General features: G+C 42.1%; 1 protein-coding gene across 10 annotated transcripts in view; it reads right to left on the reverse strand.

Annotated features, from left to right (window-relative positions):
* Positions 1-8,463, reverse strand: part of LOC126394810 (potassium channel subfamily T member 1-like) — a 110,460-nt gene that overhangs the window by 19,184 nt on the left and 82,813 nt on the right. For 7 of the 10 annotated variants that reach the window (XM_050051900.1, XM_050051896.1, XM_050051899.1 and 4 more), the window contains 4 exons: positions 5,318-5,467; positions 4,018-4,253; positions 3,666-3,686; positions 1,517-1,730 (listed from right to left, as the gene is read on the reverse strand). In XM_050051900.1, coding sequence (XP_049907857.1) covers positions 1,517-1,730; positions 3,666-3,686; positions 4,018-4,253; positions 5,318-5,467 — 621 coding nt within the window. The remainder of the gene's footprint in view (positions 1-1,516; positions 1,731-3,665; positions 3,687-4,017; positions 4,254-5,317; positions 5,468-8,463) is intronic. The other 3 variants (XM_050051897.1, XM_050051895.1, XM_050051904.1) reach the window with 1 other exon arrangement.

Here is an 8,463-nt window from a genome sequence, read left to right on the forward strand (position 1 = left end):
AAGTGCAGAGGGTGAAGCTGACGCAACTGGCCATGCTGCAACTTGCTGCTGCTTTAACAGCTACAGGCAAATGCGCACAAAATAAGACCCGAAAACATTCAGATAATGATCTAAAGTCCAACTCAATGTTGCACAATATAAGAAGTACAAGGTCCCTGCTCCATCTCTTTTTCAGCTAAGGGGTCTCTGGCCTGAAACATGTTGAAGATTACTGCTCTAAGCTGCTCCCAGTAAACAAGCGTCGGCTGCTGTTGTTTAAGTTGAGTCTCTAACAGAGAGTGTTGCACGTGTTGTCTGGCAATAAATGAACAGTTGTCAATTCATAATACTTTCTCATCTCTTAATTGGTAAATAAAAGACTTCAAAAAGACCCTGTGATGGTTGATTGGTATCAGCTGATACTGCTTCCAGCTATAGATGATCAGTGATCGGCCTAAAAAATCCTAATTGGAGCACCTTTATTACTTTCATCATTACTCTGTCGAGCTAAATATCATCATGACTGGCTGTCAAAATAACAGTGTTTCTGGATTTAATCTCTGCTGTTTCTTATTAGAGTCTGTAGCAGTGTTGCTCAAATGACTGATGTTTATAAGCCTGAAGGACTCACTCCTGCTCAATACCACCTACATCAACAATTACAATGTTTTTGTAGCCTGTTTAGTTTTAATCGCATCTCATTTTCTTTGGCAACAAGTGTGTCATTTGATTCTGTGTCCGCTGATTTGTAAAGTGCCAGCTACAATTACCCTAATCAGTTTCACGGTGCCCTCTAGTTTGCCAATAAAAGAGATTCTGACTTTGTTTATAAGACGCCTCTGCAACCTGATCACCACTTGATGGCACTGTGGGACCTCGAGCAGCTCGAGGTGTTTTCCTGCAGATAACGCAGTCACCGTAATCTCCCCAACTACTGTGTCTGACAACTCTCACAGAAGAAAAACTACTCCAGTGTCACGGGGCACAGTCACAGAGGCTCAGAGGTTAGAGGGACCATGTTATGTCCAACTTTATGAGACCCACTAACAGTTAGTGTTTGAGAGGACTCGTATGGGCTGAGGCACAGACTGTGAAGCACAAAGCACCCCATCTATTCTCAACTCGTCTCCGTCTAATGAAACCACATTCGGAGGAAATAAAAGAAAAAGCTGCTGAGATAAACGGATTCCTCCGACTTGCCATCCTGGCGGCTGACAGATGAGCGTTGAGGGGTGAGGATCTGTGTGAGGACAACCAGCACGAGCTTCACTCTGAGAAAGTGCTGACCCTCGCTGTCATGACATACACATTAATCACCGCTATGTCCGCACCTTACAGCGTCATGACACACAGATTACATGCCTATTCCTATCTCATCCATCTCACCCTCCATAACCACTGAGACATGACGAAGAGGAGGAAGGGTGACATCAATCAGGTGTAGAGCACAGGACGTGTGCACTAGAATATTTCTCTTACAAGACATACTGTACGCTACAACACTGCCAAGTCTGTCTGGGTCATTAACGTTACTTACTCTGACCCTACAGAGCCCTCCTCGTCTGATTGGTTAGTCTCATCTTCTGATTGGTCACTGAGGAGGTCGCAGGGCAGAATGGCGGAGGAGTCGGCAATCTCAAGGACTGGCGCGATGCTGGGCCTGCGGCTTCCAGAGCCATTCTCCGTCGGCAAGGTCAGCTTGCCGCTTTCCTCAGGAGGATCAGGGTTCTGGAGATCGATGGCTACTGTGCCTGAAAGTGACACGAGGACGGTTATTATGCGAGCAGCAAAATACACCGCCATTTGAAAAATAGCATTTGCAGCACTTTTACTATAATGTGTTGTTGAGTCAACAGTGAATGTTTGAGCATAAACCCATAACCATTTTATCTCAGAGAACACTCGTGTGCTTGTTAGCACTTTTTCTTATTGTATATTATGTGAGGTAATAAGGTCCATGTTTAGCTTGTTCAGCATCTTTGCTTCACAGAATCCAAATACCATCTTCAGCTCAGCTCAGTTTGACCTTGAGGAGAAAATGTCTTGCTTTCTGAGTCATGTAACTGTACTCGCGAGCTACAACATACGACATGCAAACTGTATTGACATTTTAGTTTGTCAATAAATATGTCCCTAAAATACATCATATTGGCTCTATGTAATATGATGTATGATATATGCCTGATGTGCATATGCATGTATCAGGCATATCAGATATATGATATATGTGCAATACATATATCATATATTCTGCAATAATGTGATTTTTGTTTAAAAAAAGACAGTTTAGGTTCAGTGTGTAAGATTTAGGGAAAATAAGTGGCGTCTAGCAGTGAGGATTGCACATTGCAACCACCTGAAATTTTTCTTGCTTAGAATTCCTTCAGTGTTCATTGTTCAGGTGGTTTTTACTGGGAGCTGAATTGTCAGCAGAGGTCTCTTTCCCTCCAAAACAAATGGACCAGATAACTAAAACTAGTAAAAACACTGAATAAGGCTTATAATAAAGTTTTTCTGATATTGCTTGGCATTTCGGAGATGGGCAGCTCGCAAACCACATGCTAAAGTGTCGCCTTTTTTCTCTAATAACTTAAACTCCAGACGTTCAGGAGGTTTTACTGGGAGCCAAATAATTCAAAGAGGTCTCTTCCTCTCCAAAACAAGCGTACCCGATGATTTAATCGAGCAAAAACACTAGATATAACAATTTAATATTTCAAAAAATCAGTGTTTGTCCAATGCTGCTTGTTGCAGAGGGCGTTCTTACGAGGGTGGCCTGCGTAAAGATGCATATGGCCCTATTAAGAGCCAGTGTTTGGTTTGTTTGTTACATGGCGGTGAACATGGTGATCTCTATAAACGAGGACCCGCTCACTATGAAGATATAAACGGGACATTCTAGGGTGATGAAAACACGATTCTTATTTTCAGGTGGTTATACACTAAAGAAAATATACTCATTATATTACATTCCACATGTACCACTATATTCCCCTAAATCCTACACACTGGACCTTTAAATCATTAAAGAATTAAAGGAATACTTCACCCACAAAATGATCATTTTAGTATATTAATTACTCATCCCGTGTTACTTTGAATTCATGAAGAAAACTTTCTTCTTCTCACATGTCTCCATAGTGAACGAAGAATCCAAAAACTAAGAAAATTCTTGATGGAACAGAGTAAAGGGAGTCTACATTTAACAACAGCAAATATATACCAAAACATCCATTTTCAAACTGTCACACAACTCGTGCAGTATCATGCAAGTCTCATTTATCCAGTCATATGCTCAGTACTCGCAAACACTTCTCCATCAACAGTCTCAGGCCTGGATGAGTGCTACTCAAACACAGAGGCGTTTAAGTATCAAGGTTTTAGTGAAAATGCATGTTTGGGAGGTACTGAGCATAAAAATGGATAAATTATATATTTACTGAGATTATACTGCACGAGCTGTAAAGGTTTGTTAATCCATCAACAATTCAATCCATCAACAATTTTCTTCGTTTGTGGATTCTTCGTTCACCATGGAGGCATTTGAGAACACATGAAGTTAGTAACTGATATACAAATGGTCATTTAGGGGGGGAAGTATTCCTTTAAGACCGTGTTTTGTTCTCCATCTAATTACAGGATTAGTTATTAAGTGTGAAGAAGTGATGCATCATGCACAAACTTACCATATGCAGTGGCCTGATCAACTTTCACAGGTCAAAGAAAAAGCACAACACAATAATGTCAGCCAAGAAAGTAAAAAGGCATGTAAGAAAAAAGTCATGCATAAACAGTCAGCGAAAGCATACAGCATCACCGAGGCAGCCACCACTCAGAGATGTTCAGTGTGAGTGCGGTTTAGTAATAAACAACAACAAAGCATCCATTTTCTCTTCGTACATGGAAACGCTTTCAACCCAGAAAGTGTGAAACTGTCTGCAGCCTGAATCTTTATACTCAAAGACTACAAACATCTTCTATTCAACTTCTCTACTTCTAAACATTAGTTTTTTTTCCACCTCCGGCTCTCAGTCTCACCCATGCTGGCGATGATGCTGTGCACGGGCAGCCTAGAGGGGGCGTCGTAGAGGCCGGTGACAGGCAGGCCCTTGTTGTGCTTCTCCTCCTGTTTAAAGATGAAGGCTGAGTTCTCCTCCTTGGTGATGTTGATGTAGTAGCAGGTGTCAGCAGCAGCCATGATGTGGCGGGGGCCGGGGTTCAGAAGGATGCTCTTGTTTTCCTCCCTCTTCACTCCGATCAAACACACACCATACCTGGGAGCAAAGTTTTAAATGGGCCTCGGCTTTAAGTTGATTTTTTTTGGCTACCACAGACTCTAATGACATAAAATATCATTATTATAGTGTGTCAAGATTAAAGGGACAGTTCACCGCAGAATCAAAAATACATATTTTTACCTCTTACCTGTAGTGCTATTTATCAATGTAGATTGTTTTGGTTTAAGTTGCCAAATGTTGGAGATATCAGCCGTAGAGATGTCTGCCTTCTCTCAAGTATAATGGAACTAGATGGGACTCAGCTTGTGGTGCTCCAAGTGCCAAAAAAAGACTCAACAGCGATGTCTCTTTCCAGAAATCCTTGTTGACCTTGTTGAGAGCAGTTTAATGTAGGAGCTATTTTCTTTGTAAAGACCTACACCTTCCAACTGGATCACCCAAGCTCAGGCTTTGAAGACAATTTCACATAATGGCCAAACCTGGAATTACAACGCACGTACAGAAACGCAAGGCACATTGCAACTCAAAAAACACGAGCAAAAACCTTCATTCTCATTAAGAACGATTACAAAAGCCGCTTCCTGCTGCTTAAATGCTCTCTGTGTGAACTGGGCCTCATACATTCATGGTATTATTGCACAGAAGAAAGCGTGCATCGACTGCTAGCTCACCTAGCACCACTGAGCTAGCTAGCGTTACAGCTCAGCAGAGGAGGATGCCATTAATTTTTACATCCTGCACTTTCACAAGCATGGTTGGTGGGTGTAGTTAGGTAGAGAGAAAATAGTTCCTACATGAAACTGCTCACAACAAAGTCTTTGAGTTATCTTCAGCAATCGGTTCAAGATTTCTGGAAGGAGACATTGCTGTTGAGGATTTGAAATGTACTTTTTTAGCACTTTAAGCACCATAAGCCAAGGGACATCTAGTTATATTATATTTAACAGAGGGCAGACATCTTTACATCTGGTAACTCCAACACTTGGCGACTCACACCAAAACAACCTAGACTGATAAAAGGCTGTACAGGTTAGAGGGAAAATATGTATATTTCATTCAGGGGTGAACTGTCCCTTTAACCTAGCATTAGTTTTACTTACTTCTTATGGGCGTGGAAGGAGGCGTAGGTGAAGCTCTTTCCATCATACTCCCCAAAAAACTTGCTGTCACACAAGCGGATGTGGTAAACCTCGTTTCCTGAGCAGCGTCCGTACATCCTCTGCCACTGCTCCGGTGACAACTGACCCTCCCTGAAACAACACGATCAGAAGAGTTACTACTTAAATGACAATAACATGAAGTGTCAGAGTTTTATAATGAACTGATGGACTGCTGGCAAACAGCAGCCTTGTCTTCAAAGAAAACCCTTTTTTTGTCTGAATTAAATGTCAAACTACAACAGTGTTGTCAAGAGTCATTTCAATTCATAAAAGAAAGCACCTTTACGTCAAATGTGACATTTTTTGCAACTCAACAGCTCTCATTCCCCCACAGACTGATAAATCTGTCTGACCTTTCACAACCTTTTCAGTTTTCTAAATTCTAGTCACAATTATGAACAAACGAGAAAAGGCTCAGAGGTTCATTTTATTTAGGCAGTTCATGTCCTTCCTAACTTTTAATCAATGTGATAATGCTTAAATTAACACCTGCCAAAAGAAGTCTATTCCCAGGCCTGTCACCTTCATAGCCCCTAGCCAGTGCAAACTCCCATAATGGAAATTAAAATTGATGTGCTGCCTCTCCGTTGTGGACAGGAGTGAAGATATAGTAGTCACCTTGCACAGAATATGAAAAACACGGCCAGATTTATTTCCCGACAAGAAACAGGGCTGTGTTTACTGACTTGACAGTGACAAGTTTCTGCAGTGGTGATGGTACAGTAGTACAGCTTTGCAGAGACAAGAACCAGGTACAGTCTGTGTAGTTATAAAAACTATGCTGCAGGAGTTTCATCTACTTTATCTAACATTAATCATCCAGTGGGATTGAATCTGTCCACATGAATAATGACACAAAGGGATATTAATTATTAACAGTGCACTCAATAGGTAGAGAGATTTAATAAAAGTATTTGTTGGAGGTTGAGCTGCTCTGAAAACACAAATAATGTCATTGCTTCAGTTAAATCTAAACATGATTTTGGATGAGTAATGTAAGACTGAGACACAAGGAAAAATGTGAACGTTATGCTGCCTTCAAATGGAACTCGTGAGCTTGTGGTTTCAATATAGAAAGCCATGTATACAATATTCTTGACATTCAAGGGGTTAACAGTGAGAACACTGCTGCTAGGGAACAGCAACATAAACACTACTGTCGGTGTCAAGAAGCCACCAAGGCTAACAATTAAGGAAGCTACCATAGTGCAGGAAATGCAAAGGCATTATGACAAAGGAAAACGGTGAGGCCACTTTCTGCAAACAAATTATTAAGTTACGATGAAAAACTCTCCATCCATCCATTTTCAACCGCTTATCCAAAGCTGGGTCGTGGGGGCAGCAGGCTGAGCAAAGTATTCCAGACGTCCCTCTCCTCAGCAACACTTTCCCAGGCCAGACAAGATACATAATGCCTCAGGCATGTTCTGGGTCTGCCCTAGCGCCTCCTACCAGTGGGACCATGATCAGATACCTGAACCACCTCAACTGACTCCTTTCAACACAAAGGAGCAGCAGCTCTACTCCGAGCCCCCCCACCAGATGTCCAACCATATCTCTAAGGCTGAGCCAAGACACCCTTTAGAGGAAAATCATTTCGGCCACTTGTATCCGCGACCTCATTCTTTAGGTCATTACCCAGAACTCATGACCATAGGTGAGGGTTAGGACGTAGGTGGACCAGTAAATTGAAAGCCACGACAGTCCGGCACAGCGCCCACATCGCCGTGTCAAACTGCAAATCCATGCCACGCTACCTTCTACCCTCAGCTGTGAACAAGACCCTAAGATGCTTGAACTCCCTTGCTTAGGGCAGTAGCTCATTCCCAACCCTGCAGAAAACCATGGCCTTGGACTTGGAGGTGCTGACTCTCATCCTGACCGCAAAGATGCAATTCAGAGGTCACAAAACTGGACCCCTTTCTCCACACGGCTGTGCCTTGAGATCCTGTCCATGAATATCACGCACAGAATTGGAGACAAGGGACAACCCTGGCAGAGGTCAACAACTACCTAAAATGTGTTCTATACAACTAAAATTTAAATTTATTAACTTAACATCCACCAAAAATTCCATGGCTTCCGCTATTTCTTAAAAAACGGCAGCAAACGCATCACAACTCCTGAGGTCGGAGCTTTCCGAACGTTTCCACTTAGGAGGTTGTGAATGCAATAAGAAGGGGAAGTTCATATGGACTCTTCTCATGAACATGTTAACACATCCCCACTTGAAGGCAGCATTAAAAAGGAGGGTGTTAAACTCTCTTGCTACTGTTTAACTCACTTATCTAGGGTCACCTACAGCTTAACTGACATTTCAAGAAAGCTGTAAACTCCAATTAGGTTTGCCTGATAACTGAAAACCCTTAGAGGAAACGTTCAACACTTTCTTGCTGCAAGAAGCTAGATCCAAGAGACACATAGCGTAGCCTAGCATAACACCTGGAAAAAGAGGGAAAACAGCCCTGAATTATCATAAGGTTACAAAATCTGCTACTAGCATCTCTAAAGTTCACTATTTAACACTCAGTATCTTGTTGGTTCAATCCATTCAAGAACTTGTTGGCAGGCAAATTTTGGTTACAGAGCTAGGCTAGCTCTTTCTCCCTTTTTCCGGTCATTATGCTGAGATAAACTAACCACTGTTTGATATCTAATGGACAGATATTAAGTTGTGTGTCCACTAAACACTTTCAGTTGAGTACCATTAGAACTGGTACAGAACCCGTATGAGACATGGTCCTTAATGCTAGGTCTGTCTAGCGCTCCACAGCAGACAGTGCTCTCAGGGTGCTTTCAGACCCAGAGGTGTCTTGCTGTGGTCTGAATCAGGGACTAATTTTGCTACATAATTGCCTAGAGTTGGTTCGTGTTCTCACGGCAGCATTTACAAGCGGACCAGATCAAATGCCTTGCGCGAGAAAGTTGCTCTTGATTGGTCGGAATTTCTTTGCGGGGAAAAATCCAGGAAGGACAAAACGTTGAAGAAGAGTACACTTGCAAGATAAATGTGACACTTTCTAATGTCACAATGGAGGGACAACTACGCAGGTTGATTTTAGTACTGCTCATCGTGGACTATATTG

This window comes from Epinephelus moara, chromosome 8 (genome assembly GCF_006386435.1).
Source record: "Epinephelus moara isolate mb chromosome 8, YSFRI_EMoa_1.0, whole genome shotgun sequence".
NCBI lineage: Eukaryota > Metazoa > Chordata > Actinopteri > Perciformes > Serranidae > Epinephelus > Epinephelus moara.